Below are 16374 nucleotides of genomic sequence, written 5' to 3'. Positions count from 1 at the left end.
AGAATAACAGATGCTGTAGGAGCTGTGTTTCAGAGGAAGGAACTTACAACAACACCTCTGAGGATTCGTTGCCTAAGAAAATCCTATGAATTTTATAAACAGCATAAGCTGACAGCCAACTTGAAGGTATTTGCACAGAGGTTTGTTTGTTTGTTTGTTTGTTTTGTTGTGTCAGGAGCGACTTGAGAAACTGCAAGACGCTTCTGGTGTGAGAGAACTGGCCATCTGCAAGGATGTTGCCCAGGGGACGCCCGGATGATTTGATGTTTTTATCATCCTTGTGGAAGGCTTCTGTCATGTCCCCGCATGAGGAGCTGGAGCTGATAGAGGGAGCTCATCCGCCTCTCCCCGGATTCGAACCTGCGACCTATCGGTCTTCAGTCCTGCCAGCACAAGGGTTTAACCCACTGCACCACCAGGGGCTCCACTTGCACACAGTGTAAATGTAGTTTATTTTCAATGCAGTACCATAGTTTTTACACCAGAGGGAACTCAAGATTGTGGAACCATGGAGATTCCTGCTGGAGCAAAATAACCAAGTTACAAGCTTCAGCCTTTCCACAACTACAGCTCTGTCAATGCTGTATTTCTAAAGTAAGAACATGCTGATATTCAACCATGCCTTGAAGCTGCAAAATATCCTTTGGAGCCTAGTTATCATAAAGAGGACCACTTACAAGGTCTGGAATTCATTTGGGAGGAGGAAGAGAGCACTAAGAAATTTCCAAACACTTAGAGCTCTTCCTGACAGGCCCTATATCCCAGGACCTGATCCCAGGTTTTCTGCTTTAAACTGGGCTATATGAGTGTGCACTGGGATATCTGGGATAAACAGAAAACCTGGGATTAGATCCTGGGATATAAGGCCTGTCTGGAAGGGGCGTTAAGCTTGTTCTGTAGAAATCATAAATATTGCCTCTAAACACAGAGGTTTTATTAAAGCTCAGTCATCAAGGCTTACTACCATTACAATAAAGCTATCTGCCAGAATAAATTGCTGCTGAGACACTTCAAATCGTTTCCACTCGTGTTTACTCTAAGATGAACCTATAACAGGGTTTTCTTAATATGATTTTCTCAAGGGGGGTGCCTTTGCCTTCCTCTGAGGGCGAGAGAGTGTGACTTGCCCAGGATCACCCAGTGGGTTTCCATGGCTGATCAGGAATTCAAACCTTAATCTCTCAAAGTCCTAGTCTAGCACTCGACCCACTACACCATGCTATTTCTCATTGAAATATATCTATAAAATATCATGGGTACTTACAATGCCTCTGCTAGGTGTCCCCCGCCAGGGGCAGCTCCTCTGGGGATTGGCCTCAGGGTAGTTGTACTCAAGGCCTGGGTAACGTCCAGCATTGTGCAAATAGCCAGCCTGCTGAGCCTGGAAGATCTCATTGCCAAAGCACCTGGGACTGTTGTCCACATAATTAGATGGCTCTTGAGGACTGTAGCTGGACAGACGCAGGGTGGCTGACTCATACTGCTGCCCATAGCCATAAGAGTTGTTAAGCTGCTGCTGTTCATTGTAGTTGGTCAAGGGACAGGCCTCACTCCCAGGGGATCCACCATGCTTGCCAAGGCGGTCCTGGCCACTCACGAAAATGTCACGGTATGCCCTCGAGATGGCACTGATGGCCTCCTCCTCCTGGGCATTGGGACTTGGTGGTGAGGCATTATCTGTCTCCGGGCTCAGGCCAACATCCATCGGGGTCTCATTCAAGCTGTTCATGTAGCTCTGCATCTCATCAAGTAGACGCTGCTTCTCCCGCTTAGGGATGCGCCCAAAACGCACAGCTGCAGCAGAGAGAGAAATGGCAGGAAAATCTGAGCACCAGAAGGAGGGTCTGTTTGGAAGAACGATTTAAAAGGTACTAATGGGAGATCTCAAACTGGCTAACTTTTTTCACTATTCCTTCACTGTTGTGGGAGAAAAATCCCTCAATTTCTCCCTGCTGCTCTTGCATTATTGTTAGTAGGGTGGCGAGAGAAGAACAATTACATGCTTCTTCCATACCAGTTCAAATCTAACTAAAAGAATACAAAATTAGGCAGGTACCAGTCAGATCATGGACTCTGCTTTACACATTCGTGTATAGTGCCATTTTTGTTACTTGGAAGATGGGTTTGCTGGGTTTTTCTGGCATAATTACTAGCCCTAACGCCAGGAACATCAAGGTTCAAAACAACTCCAAATGTCTGGTGCTCTTGCAAAGCTAAAATTAGCAACTAGCTTCTCGGGCTTCCGAGAACATCTATCATGTCCTCAGGAGAGCTGCTGTGACCATTAATCAAAGGATACTGCTTGCTCTCCAGGCATGAATGGCTCCTCCCACATGCATCTCTATTGCTCTGGAAATCTTGGCACAGCATAAATCAGCCCAGGGTCCCATTTATCAATTAAGGATTTGCTGACACTGTAACCTCATGAGGCAGCAGCAGCCACTGCCAACTGTTCCTGCCTTGAGTTTTCCCCACTGTAGACACACATGAACAACCCATTTCACCCACCCCCTACCCCTCATTTCTCAGTCATTTTCAGTTGTCGTACCTTCAGAGAATGTCCTTTATGGTACAGGCTAGCAAACCAGCTTTCCTTTTAGTTATATCATGCTGGATTTATTCTGCTTTGGTCTGATTTCTTTTATTATGGCTTGACTGTACCTTTATACATATGTTGTGATTTGTACAATGCCCCAGAGTACTTTGGTTATTTAAAAAGATAATAAATTAATCAACAATAACATAAACAAACCACTTCATCTATCGGCTTGTGAGGAAAAACACACTTTAGTGTACTTTAATATTGCTCAATTAATTCAAGTGCCCCATATTGAAAGCCAAGAGAAGGACCGTCATCAAGAATGCTGAACTGTTAATGTAAAAACAGTCAGCCCTCTCTACATTCACAGCAGTTTGAGGTGCAGAACTCCTGTGAAAGTGGAGGGAAATGTGAATATCTTTAAATCCCAAAGTGTAAACAATTTGTACTGTTGACCATATTTAATACAAAAAGGGCAACACATATATTTTATGACTTACTACACTTTTTTTGCTTTTGCAGTAACCACATTTAATTAATGGTGGCAACCTCATCAAAACTCAGGCACCTTCCACACAGCTGTATAAAATCCCACATTATCTGCTTTAAACTGGGTTATATGGCAGTGTGGACTCAGGTAAGTTCAAAGCAGATATTGTGGATTATCTGCATTCATTTTCTGGGTTATATGGCTGTGTGGAAGAGCCCTCAAATTTGCACAAAGGCAGAGGTTTGATTGCAGTAATTACAGTTCTCTCTGTGACTTCTCATTCATGTAAAGCAGGTTCTGGCCTTGCCCAGGTGCTCACCATCTCTTGACATGCCCACCGCCAGGCACTTCTTGAACCGGCAATGCTGGCAGCGGTTGCGATTCATCCGCATGATCATGCAGTTTTCATTCTTCACACACATCTTGTAGTTGATGTTCTGCTGTATGCTTCGCCGAAAGAACCCCTGGTAAACCAAGTCAATTTAGGGCAAGGTCAGTAAGTAGAAAGAGTCAGCACATACAAGATTAAGAGTTCATACTGATTTTGAATTGTTTAGTTGAATTGAAAACACTCTATTCCTTGAAATGACACACAAAAGAAAATTTGGCCAAAGAAGGCCTAGTTAATTCTAGGAAGGCTGTGTGTACTGGCCTTCAAGTTGTCTCTTGACACACAAATCCATCAATTTTATAGGGGTTTCTTAGGCAAGGAATATGGAGAGGTAGTTTCACCAGGTTCTACTTCTGAAATGTAGCCTACAGCACCTTGCAATCATTTGAGGTCTCCCATCCAAGTTCTAACCAGGGCTGACCTTGCTTAGCCTCTAAAATAATCTGGTACATGTTGCTTTTAGTCTATTTAGACTACAGTGATTTATTCTGCATGAATTCCTGGCAGCCAGTTGGATGGCTGATTACACAGTAGGTACAAATTGTCAGAAGAAAAACACATAACTAAAGCATCTCTTATGTTCCTAGACTATTTTTATGATGGTCATGACCCTGCAATAATTTGCCAGGTGGTATATTTCAGTATACTATTTAAGAAGAGCAGAAAAAGAATCAGGATTAATTACTTCTAAAGTGGCTTGAAGAAGCAAACCAGTTAACACAGTGTTTGCAAGGAAATAAATGTATCACCACATGGTCCAGAAATATACTCAAAACACCCTCAAGTGTGGTGTACTCTAATCCCTGTCATTCTGCTGTATGAGAAGAGAATTTTGGATTAAGTATCAAATTCAGTGTCCTTAGAAACTTAGTTTCAGTGTTTGTTTTTTTAAAAAAATAGTAAAGGGAGAGAGATTAGGAGAAGGAGGAAGCTCACCTTGCAACCTTCACAAGCATGGACACCATAGTGGAAACCAGAGGCAATGTCACCGCAAACCTTGCAGAGCAACACCATACCCCCTGTTTCTGTGAGAGGAGAAAAGCATTCTGGTGAGACCTCCACAAGGCTAGATGTTCTCCTCCCCTCCACTGTCCCTTAGGAAAACTTCCAAAAGCTTACAAACAATAGCCTTGCAGTTCTGTTGAATTACAATTTTCACCATCCTTAGCCAGCATAGAAATGGTCAGATTTTAAAAATTATCCTCGGGAGAAATGGGCTCCCCATCTCAGGAACAGAGCAAGAATTTTTGGAGGTGGAGTTTAGCCTCACAAATTTAAAATGGGAACAAAATCAGGTAAACATGTTCATCCATTAGCTGCTGTAAAGGTAACTTAAATCAGTGGCAAGCAATTTGTGTCCTTGTCAGATGCCGTTGGACTACAATTCCCAACAGTCTCTTCAACCTTGAATGTGCTGGCTAAGGAAGGTAGAAGACACAGGGCTACAGTGGCCTACTGATCTTAAAGATACAAAACATTGTTTTATACCTTAAGTCTTTTGAGACAAAATATGTTTTAAAGCAGGCATGGGCAAACTTCAGTCCTGCAGGTGTTTTGGACTTCGACTCCCACAATTCTTAACAGCCTCAGGCCCTTTCCTTTCCCCTCTCAGCTGCATAAGCTGTTAGGAATTGCAGGAGTTGAAGTCCAAAACACCAGGAGGGCTGAAGTTTGCCCATGCCTGCTTTAAAGCCTCAGCTAGGAAGACTGTTCCTTCCAGTGTAGCCAGATTGTCTTTGGCTTCAGGCTCATCCTCACACAAGCAACTTTCAATACCTTGCTAGGTTCAATAAATGGTACATAATACACAGGAGCAAAAACGGAATGGTCTTCTCCAGGGAGAATCATAGTATTAAACTTTTTTAAAAGGTTTCAAAACATTCAGAGCATTTAGCATATATAACAGGACATCTGTGAAACATTCTGAATTCTCTGTGGAGTCTTTGCAAAAGTATTCTAAATCCCAAACTACAATCCATTAAGGCGGACTGACATTATTACTTGCTTACTGAGAAATGGCAAAGAAGCTAAAGCAAAAATGGCCATCGTTTGCCAAAAGCCACACAGTGAAGGCATGGTTGAAGGGAGTTTCTAGGTCATGCCATGACTCCAGCTCTTGTAGCAGCCAATTCCTTGTTCATATGTCCAGGTTTCAGAACCTAGCTAATTCTTTTCCATTTATCAAGATGATTAGGAAGAATTTGTGTGTGTGTTTTCACAATTTGTTAGACTTGGTATATATTAATTGGATAGTTTACTCTGTGCAATAGTGGTGAATGTTTAAGGTATCATGTTCAAACTCATCACAATGGTTTCTCCTAATGACCACACCCTTACAACATCATCAGGACCCAGCCCCTGTGAGGTTTCAAGGCCTGGGATGGTCCTGACCTGACAAGTCTTTTCCCTCACCCATCCTGCTGACTTTGCTATTAAACCAGAGAATGGAGATATTGGTGGTGGTACTTAGGTTTTCACCATTCACTCTACCACTGGCTTTGCTTAGCCTCTCTTCCCACCCCACACACCAATCCAGTTCCACTAAAGAAAGAAGGTGGCAGGACCCCATGCTACTTACTCGTGAAAGTGCCAGAGGCTCCGTTCTGTTTGGCAGCAGGCACCCTGCTCTGTGTTGGTGGTGACTGGCCCTTGTTGGGGTAGCGAATCCCTTCAGGAAACTGGAAGGCGACCTTGGGCGAAGAAGGGGAGCTGGCCCGCTGGGGTTTGATGGCCCCAATCTCAGTAAGAGTCAGCTCTTCCAAGGAAGAGGGTAGTGAATGTTGGGGCGAAGGCACCAGATATCCATTGGGAGGGCTGCCTGGAGTGGGGCTGGAGCCAGCTGTTGAGCCCACGTAGAGTATCACACCACCTGAAGGATGAGAAGGAGCAAGGAAGAGAGGAGAAGATTAGTTCAGGAACTATGGATATGGTGCCAGAAGGTGAATCTAAACAATGTTCTGAGAATCACTTGACCAAAGTCACATTCTTGGTCCAGGTTGTGAGTGCTGAGTCAACTAGCAGGAGATGGAGTAATCAAAGACCTGTGATTTCTGAAAGGGCATGTAGGTCTAAACCAGCAATCCAACCTTTGGTCCGTCAGGTGGTCTGTATTCCGGCTCCCAGAATTTCTGACCACTGGACAAGCTGGCCATGCTTTCTGGGAATTGGGAGTCCCAAACATGTGGAAAACAAAGAGGAAACTGCACATTCCACAAGGATGACTAGAGTGCTGTGATTCATAACAGCTCACACAAAGAAGGCACATATTGCAAGGGAAAACAGGCACAGACATCTCTCCCCCCACGCCCACCCCTTGCCAATTTGATCGCTCCTCTTGGCCAAGTCTCCACAACCTCTGACCCACCAAGCCCTAAGCAGCCCATGAGGCAGGCAATTTGGCCAGCCAGATCCTCATGCTGTTAATGCAGTGCCAGTCAGCCAAGCGAAAGCAAGAAGATTATGAACCATGGCTGGTGGGCTGTATTTGGCCTGGAGAGAAAATCACTCAGACACATGGACACTGTTGTGCTTCTTGTCCCAGCACCTTGCCTATAGGCACTGGCAGCCAATATGCGAACAAGTTGTTCCAGTTCCCCGGCTGCCACTTGGCAGTGATCAACTGGGGGGGGGGGGGGGGGAGAGAATAGAGGAAAATCACAACTTGGAAGAGGCTTGTGAGTCCTGAAAGGACAATGACCTAGTCCAGCCCTTACGCTGCCACCCTGCACAACCTTCCTTGCAAAATCTCCAAGAAAAGATATTCCGTGGGTCTAGCTGAGTTGCATATTTCTCTGCCGAACTTTTTTTTAACAAGAATAGATGCTGTCTCACACTGAAAGAAGTTTAAAAACTCCAAATGTTTTTAACAAGATGGAATTTCACCTCCAACTTTTATTCAACTTCAACCTATGGCAATTAAAAGCCAGCATTCCTCATCCCATCCTGAGTAGATACCACAAATGTTCTCACTTTTCCAGGAGACTTTTGTGTGCCAATTGCATGACCCACCAAACCTGGCATGTGGAGGTCAGAGAAAAAGACACGGAGAAACTGGCCTAGAAAGGAGTCCCTGTTGTTGAAAACAATCCTACCTCCCACCCCGCTTCTCTCACATCTCCCTGAAAAACCTCTCCTTTGCCATGGCATTGATCTGCAGTACAGCTGGCAGCCGTGCCTATATGGATGAAACCTGTGACAGACTGAAAACACACAGCTTCCATGTGGCTCCAGGATGAAACCAGGGAAACAGCAGGGAATGTGGCCCAAGAAGCACGTGCTGCAGAAAAGTAGGGCAAACGGATGGCACATATACCACGGGCGCAAAGCCCAAGCGGCCATCTGAAAGCCGTTCAGGGAAGCAGAGGCAGTTTCACCAAGCTGTCCCTCCCACACTTCCAAAATAAGCTGCTACAGAGGCAACATAAAAAGATTCTTTGGGGTCGCAGCAGAACACATCGACATGTTTACCTCCCTAAGAGTTTGGGGAGGGGGGGAGGGGAGGGCAGCTTGATAAACATTCCTCTGTGCTGTCAGATATCAAGAAGATAGCCAATCCTGGAATCAAAGGGTTCAGGATGATGTTCAGACTGTGCATCCAAACTAAGTCAAGCATTATAGAAAAGCCTGCTTGACAAAATTAGGCAAGGTTAGGTCAGGTATTAAAGTGTTTGTTTACTGGTCTAAGCAACTAAAGTCCCATTCTGGTGGTTTTCTGTGCAAGCTATAATAACGAAAGAGACTGAGTCAGTTTGTCTGTCCATTGCAGTATTTTTGACTGGTTGGAGGCAGCTCTCCAAGGTCTCAGAAAACCTGCTCTTGAGTTGTCCCTAACTAGAGAAATTGGGAAATGATTCTATGTCTATGACCTTCAAAGTGCAGACCTAATGCCCAGCCACTCAGTAAGGGTACAACTTGGAGAAGTTACTTTGTTGAAATATATCTTCCAGGGGAATCTGGGAGTTATAGCCCAACAAAGTAACTGTTTGAAACATCCCTCCACAACAGACAGCTCTCTTCTTAACCCAGCTTTAAGTCCATGATTTTTCTGACCTTCATCCATCCAGATGTGGGTTGCCACTTTCCTTTGCTACTCCATTCATCTTGTCCCCTGGCTCAGCTCACAAGCCCCAATGTGGGATATATTCAACCATGTTCAGTGAACCACACAGAAACCTAGTGGAAGTTGCACTCCTGCTTACCCACTTCCCTATACTTTGCCTTGTGTGCCTGCACTTGCACAACAGATACAAATCCACATGTGACCTACATCAGGAACAGAGATGTGTTTTTCAAGCAGCATCTCCACACTCTTGTTCTCTCTGTCTTTCGGTGACAGAATGAGTTTAATTTGCCGCAAGGACCAATCATCATCACTCAGCTCTGTCCTGCAAAACTCCCTGCTTTCAAAAACATGTGCCAAAAATAAACCGCCTCTCTTTTATATTTTTTCATGGGCATTGTGAGGCTTATAAGGGCAACAAAAGCTTGTTCGGGCTGCAGGCACTGCCAGCCTTAAAATCACTTCTGGCCTCTGGGAAAGTGGGCTGCACCCAGCACTGAACATACCCAGTGCCCTTTGCCAAGAGAACATCCAGTTTGAGATATATTCTGTCAATTTTTGCTCTAGATCATTTGGTCTTTGGCCTAGAACCAGGCGATCATAAACTTTTGGCATTTCCAAACTGAGAAAATAATTGCCCAAATGAAACACATACGCACAAGATTCAATTTGCACATGCTCACTCCTAGTCTCAGCAAGTACTTCAATGGGGGTATATTTTGATATAAATTGCGATTTGTGCACTTTTTTCATGTCAGGAATGACTTGAAAAAATGCAAGTCGCTTCTGATGTGAGAGAATTGACCATCTGCAAGGACGTTGCCCAGGGGACGCCCGGATGTTTGATGTTTTATCATCTTTGTGGGAGGCTTCTCTCATGTCCCTGCATGGGGAGCTGGAACTGACAGAGTGAGCTCATCTGTGCTCTCCCCGGATTCGAACCTCCGACTTCAGTCTTGCCGGCACAAGAGTTTAACCCATTGCACCACTGGGGTCTCCTCATTTGTGCACTGACCAATGACCTAAAACCTCTTGCTCTCTACCCAACACCTAGTCTGAATATTCAAGATGTGACTTCAAGGGAAGAAACACGTGTAAACTGCTTTTCCTCTCCTTGTACTTTTAGGCATCTTTTAAGGAGAGGAGACCCGTTTTCTCTTTAGATGAGAAAAAACCTTTAGATGAGATAAATCCATGACACAGCAGGTTCTTTGCATGTGGCAGACTCCAAGTTAACCCTTCACTGAAGGTCAGAACCCTTCACTGAAGGTCAGAAAGATCAAAAAGTGAAGTCACAAGTTTTGTATTTTGAACTAGGATTCTGGGAGACCAGTGTTCAAATCCCTAGTTGTCCATGGAAATACAGTGGGTGATCTTGGGAAAGTCACACTATTGCAGCCTCAGGGAGGCAACGATAAACCTTTTCTGAACATGAAAATCCCATTTTTGCCTTAGGGTTGTCAAAAGTCACAGACAGCTTGAAGGCACACAACACAATGAAGGCTTTAAAAGGGGGAGATTTTTCTGCTGAAAACCATTGCGAACCATTGCCAGTCGAGCAACATACTGAACAGGGATGTACATAGGATACCAGTGGGCCTATGAGGGTGACTTCTGGTGGGGTTTTGATGGTCTAAAAATAATAAAATGACTCCTGCACCCCTTTTTATTGTTGGAATGACGAAATCTGAGGGTTGCCAAAAATGGATTTGTGTGTGGAACAACTTTTTTGTGTGTGTCAGAAGCAACTTGAGAAACTGCAAGTTGCTTCTGGTGTGAGAGAATTAGTTGTCTGCAAGGACGTTGCCTAGGGGATGCTCAGATGTTTTGATGTTTTACCATCCTTCTCTCATGTCCCTGAATGGGAAGCTGCTGCTCACACAGGAGCTCATCCCACTCTCAGGATTTGAACCACCAACTTTTCGGTCAGCAGTCCTGCCGGCACAAGGGTTTAACCCATTGCACCACCAGGACAACTGTGGGTTACAACTGACTTCTCTTCATTTCCGGCACTAAAAATAAAGCCCTCGGCTCTGGCTGCTTTAATTCTAAATTGACGTATTTTGCACAAGGCTCTATCTTAGGGATCTTGTGTCTAGGATAGAAAAAAGTACAACCCAGAGACCTGAAATATGCCCATATCTCCATTCAGGAGGATAATGCTTTGACCTAAAATCGGATTCCTATGCTCAAAATGAAACGTGGGTATATGAATCATACATCACGTTTAATCACTTATTTTTGGCAGCTCCAGTGGCCTAGAAGTTTTTGAACAGAAGGGAAATGGAACAGCCCAACTGATCAACAGTATCAACAGCAAAACACATTGTTTATCAGACTAGATAAGCCCATATTTCCTCCCTAACCCTCGGGTGCTTGGCATGCTTCAAACTACAGACACAGAAGGGAGCAGAAAACACAAGACTCTCTATTATATAAACAGGGCAATGCAGATACTTGAATATGGGTTGCTCACAGCCACACTATGGTTCTGCTTGCTTCTAGATACTACAGTAACGAATGCATGGAAGGATCTAGAATGGTGCCCTAACCATTTTTAAGATATGTGGGTTTTTTCCCCATATTGTCAATGAATACCGCCTTTTAATTGACATGAGAGAAGCCTCCCAGAAGGATGATAAAACATCAAAACATCCGGGCATCCCTTGGGCAACATCCTTGCAGACGGCCAATTCTCTCACACCAGAAGCAACTTGCAGTTTCTCAAGTCGCTCCTAACATGACAAATAAAAAATATTCTTTATGTTTTGGTGATGTTACTTGGAAACCGCCCTGAGTCCCTCTCGGGGAGATAGAGCGGTATATAAATACAATTTATTATTATTATTGTTATTATTATTCTCGCATGTCCCTGCGCGAGAAGCTGGAACTGACAGACAGGAGCTCACCCCGCTTCACAGAGGCATGGCAGTTCAAACCCTTGCATTTGTAGTTTGTTGAGGCAGCACTCTTAGTGAGAGAAGGCTCAAGACTGTCAAACTGCAACTCGCAAGTGAGTGGTGCCAATGCCAACATGCACTGCTGTGTTCCCCAAACTCTGGTCTTTCTGGACTTCAACTCCCAGCATCCCCTGACTATTGGGCCAGACAGAGGATGCTTTGGGTAACTATAGTCCAAATTCCAGCTGGAGAGTTTGGGAATCAGGGCTCTTCTACAGAGTTGCCCCACTCTTGGCGCGGAAAGTGTGTCAAGGAGCGCCGCAATCTCCTGTTTATTTTTAGCGCCTGCAGAAAAGAAAAGACTAGGGAGGGAGTGGGAAGGAGGGGCTCGTGGAAGGCGAGGCTGGGGAGGAAGAGAGGGAGGGAGCGCGCGCGCGGGTTCTCGGTTCCCGCGCGCTTCGCCTCCAATCGGGTCAGCGGCTCACGTGTCGGGCGCCTCGCGCTGCCTCTAGCCGCGCGCGCGCGCCAGGAACAAGCAACGTGCTGGAGGCCCGCCAAGGCGGCGCGGAAGGAGAAGGGGGACACCTGACTGGCGGCTCACATGGCCCGCGCGGCACAGATAGGAAGGCTCGCGCCGATGCAGCAGCAGGAGGAGGAGGAGGAGGAAGAAGAGGAGGAGGAAGGCGCCTTGGCACGCGAATGGCGAGGCCGCGCGTAGAGAGAGGGGAGGGGGGAGCATCTACACTGTAGAATAAATGCAGTTCTGACTCTGATTGAACTGCCCTTTCTGCAAGGAGAAATATATAAAGTACAGCTGAAAAATTCTCCACAGTCTCTGCTTAATCAAACAGGAATGCCTCTCTTAGCATTGGAAGAGACCCCCAAGGGCCATCCACTATGCAAGATTACACAATTAGAGCACCCCCCCCCCCCAACAGATGGCCAACCAGCCTCTGCTTAAAAATCTCTAGCATGTTTCACTGTTGAACTTCATTTCACTTAGGCGATCCCTCATTGTCCGAGTAGGATAATATTCCAAGGTGGGTCCCTAGGTGACTGTGGAGCTCTATCCTTGACTTGCATCTTCTCCCTCTGTGAGGGCATTGGTTTCCAGGTGAAAGGCAGCCCTGGTCAGGATTGGCTTGACGCGCGCTTCCTCTTGGCACATTTCTCTCTTTCGCCCTCCATTCGTGCCTCTTCAAATTCTGCAGCACTGCTGGTCACAGCTGACCTCCAGCTGGAGCGCTCAAGGTCCAGGGCTTCCCAGTTCTCGGTGTCTATGACAGAGTTTTTAAGGTTGGCTTCGAGTCCATCTTTAAATCTCTTTTCCTTCCCACCAACATTCCGTTTTCCATTCTTGAGTTCGGAGTACAGCAACTGCTTTGGGAGACGGTGGTCGGGCATCCGGACAATGTGGCCAGTCCAGTGGAGTTGATGGCGGAGGAGCATCGCTTCAATGCTGGTGGTCTTTGATTCTTCTAGCACACTGACATTTGTCCGCTTGTCTTCCCAAGAGATTTGCAGGATTTTCCGGATGCAGCGCTGATGGAATCGTTCTAGGAGTTGCATGTGACGTCTGTAGACAGTCCATGTTTCGCAAGCATATAACAGGGTTGGGAGGACAACAGCTTTATAAAAAAACACCTTAGTATCCCTACGGATGTCCCGGTCCTAAAACACTCTCTGCTTCATTCGGAAAAATGCTGCACTTGCAGAGCTCATGACATTACTGTTGAACAGTAATGTCATGAAGTCCTTCCTAATATTCCCAGCACTCCTCACTATTGGTTGTGCTGGGTGAAGCTGATGGAAGGCTGTAGTCCAATCACATAATAATAATTATTTATATACCACTCTATCTCCCCGAGGGGACTCAGAGTGGTTTCCAAGTAACATAATCAATGCATACAAACAACATTACCATAAGATTAACAAAACAATATAAGCATAAAAATTGTCGCCATAACACATATATATTAAAAGTAATCCTGTCTGTTCGAGCAATTTAAAGGCCAGGCCAAGATTAGTGCAAGCTCAAAAATTCTAGGGGGCTTGGGAATGAAGTGCAGTGCTATAGCAGGCAACAACAATAATAGGTAAGGTTCTACCAATCAGCTTCCGAGCACAATTCAAAGTGCTGGTTTTAACCTTTAAAGCCCGTCCCGAGTCCCTCTACGGAGGTTGAGATAGGACAGGATATAAAAGCCCTAAATAAATAAATAGACAGTTCTGGCCCAGACTACCTGTCTGACCGTATCTCCTGCCACAAACCATCACGAAGTTTAAGATCTTCAGGAGAGGCCCTGCTCTCAATCCCACCACTGTCGCAAATGCAGTTGATGGGGACGAGACAGGGCCTTGTCAGCAGTGGCCCCCGCCTATGGAACGCCCTCCCTAGAGATATGAGATTGGCCACCTCCCTCTTGTCTTTTAGTAAGAAAATCAAGACCTGGTTATGGGACCAAGCATTTGATCAGTGAGCAGCAAGTGGAAGATCACACAACTTACGGCAATGAATGGAGCCGGACAGTTTTTTTTTGGATTTTGATTTTAATGGATGTGTCTTAATTAATTGTCTTAATTTTTAATATTTTGATTATACTGTGGTTGTTTTTATGATGCTAGCATCATATGATGCTTTTGTTAGGCTGCCCTGAGTCCCCCCTTTTTTTTGGGGGGGGGGAGAAGGGCAGAGTATAAATATAGGAAGGAAATAAATAAATAAATATGGCTGTTCATTTCCAGGGCCTATTAGAGGAAGTGACCTGGGTAACTGGTAGGAAAAATAAGGCCATATCTGAAGGACTGCCCTTTGCCTGCCCCTATCTAAACCCTAAATATTTGCCTCCTTTCTAAGGTACCTTCCACACTGCCCCTTTATTCCAGGATCTGATCCCAGATTATCTGCTTATCTCAGGTTATCTGGCAGTGGGGTCTCATATATTCCAGTTTAAAGGAGATAATCTGGGATGAGATCCTGGGATAAAGGGGCAGTGTGAAAAGGCCCTAAGAGTCCAAAGCTGACTTGAGAAAAGTATTCCCAGTACTCAAAAGCACCACATGGTTTAGTATACCATAGAACAGGCCTGGGGAACTTCAGCCCTCCAGGTGTTCTGGACATAGGCCCAATTGAAAGCAGCAACCGGGGTTTGTGGTGCATCTTGAGAGATACAGCAAGAAGTAGGTCAAAGAGACAGGCCTGCAGTCATGCCCATCTCGCCCATGCTGTGGTATGCTGCTATCACACACAGCAAAACTGCACCAAAACCACAGTAGCCTTCCTATGTGAAGCACAATGCTGTTAGAGTAATACGGAACATAGTCCTTTCAACTTACTTCCATCCTGACTTGCAGACACTTACACTGATCTGGAGCTCTCTCCTGTCCAACTTCTTGTCATTGTATTTATTATTTAGAATATTTATATCAATTTTGTGTGTCAGGAGCAACTTGAGAAACTGCAAGTCGCTTCTGGTGTGAGAAAATTGACCATCTGCAAGGATGTTGCCCAAGAGACGCCCGGATGTTTCACCATCCTGTGGGAGGCTTCTCTCATGTCGCTGCATGAGAAGCTGGAGCTGATAGACAGGAGATCGCCCCACTTCCTGGATTCAAACCGCCATTGGAACCACCAACCTTCAGGTCAGCAGTTCAGCCGGCACAAGGGTTTAACCCATTGTGTCACCGCGATCACAAAGGCTCTCAAAGCACCTTAAAAATAGTTAATTGGAAAGTTTCCTATCCTCAGTGAGTTCCATACAGCACAGAGAGGGAGCCAGCAGCTTCTTTTAGTTCCTACATAACATTAAAAGACCTCTCCCACCTGAACCTCTACTATTTTGCAACCCAGCAAAATTCTTGCGGGCATATAAAGCTGGCAGTTTGCTACATAGTGTTGTTGTTTAATGATCCTCCAGGCCAAAGAGGAGGGAGCATACATAGACAGAAGGCATGCAAAGATTATCGGAGGGATGTCATAAAAAGATAACCACAGAAGAGCCCAAGCATGCAATCATGTGTTACAAGGAAGGCAGGAAAAGCAATAAAGGAAGCTACAGTTATGATAATCTAAATACTCATTAAGCTAACTGTCAATACACTTTTCCTTGTGTAATTGAGGCTTGTCCGGTTACCTGAGAGCTTTTGAATTTTACAATGTTATGAGGAGTGCATATAGGATTTATGCCCCTAGGCACAAGCCTATAGGAAAAGCTTGATCAACCATGGTTGAACATTGATATTTATGTTTCTGTTTCCTAACATGTCATCTGATCAGGTGCTAACCTGTATTAATGCTAGCGTAAGAAAAAGAAGACTAAACAATCCCAAAATGGAAATGCAGCATACTAGTGTTGATGAAAACTCTGCCTCTGTGGTATAAATAAACAGCTTCACTCTAAATACCTTTACATTCATTTTGATACCTTAGCAACAGGATGCAATTGCTTCACACATTAATTATTCTTAATGGGGTCAGTGGCAGAGTTACACGGATCTTGGTGCAATCCTTGGTTTTAAAACAGTTCCAATAGCAGATAATAAAATCTTTTTTTTTCCTGACTTTGCTGTTGGGAAGAGAAGCAAGTCAGAATGGATGATATTAGGGTAGGGATGTCTTTAAAAAATTGACCTAGTATAAGGCAGCATTTGAGGCTTGAATAACATTTTTTGTTGCTAAATTGCAACCTCAGTTGCTAGCATAGCAATCTTTGCCCAATTTTAAAGCACTTTAGCTTGCATTATCATCCTTCACTCCCACCCTCCACATGCCAAGGATTTCTGGAAATTGTCACTTATTGCAAAGGTTGGTCTTTAACAGAGAATTCCCAATTGCCTCACAAAATTGCAGATTCCAGGGGGATGCTGTGAGAGCCAAGCTAGCACTGAATGTGTGCAATGTAGAGAGCGTACCTGCTGTAAGACAGAGCTGGAGAATGTGTGTTCCTTCAGAAATTTCTAAACTACAGCTCCCATCATACCTAACCACTCTCTGCT

General features: G+C 44.9%; 1 protein-coding gene across 1 annotated transcript in view; it reads right to left on the bottom strand.

Annotated features, from left to right (window-relative positions):
- Positions 1-16374, bottom strand: part of LOC132767701 (nuclear receptor subfamily 1 group D member 1-like) — a 38128-nt gene that overhangs the window by 7840 nt on the left and 13914 nt on the right. Inside the window, exons 2-5 of the mRNA XM_060762928.2 lie at positions 5999-6289; positions 4357-4445; positions 3349-3493; positions 1265-1794 (exon numbers count right to left, since the gene is read on the bottom strand). Of these exons, the coding sequence (XP_060618911.2) occupies positions 1265-1794; positions 3349-3493; positions 4357-4445; positions 5999-6289 (1055 nt within the window). The remainder of the gene's footprint in view (positions 1-1264; positions 1795-3348; positions 3494-4356; positions 4446-5998; positions 6290-16374) is intronic.

This window comes from Anolis sagrei, chromosome 2, assembly GCF_037176765.1.
Source record: "Anolis sagrei isolate rAnoSag1 chromosome 2, rAnoSag1.mat, whole genome shotgun sequence".
NCBI lineage: Eukaryota > Metazoa > Chordata > Lepidosauria > Squamata > Dactyloidae > Anolis > Anolis sagrei.
Note: the sequence above shows the minus strand (reverse complement) of the source record. Positions and strands in the feature narration are given on the sequence as shown.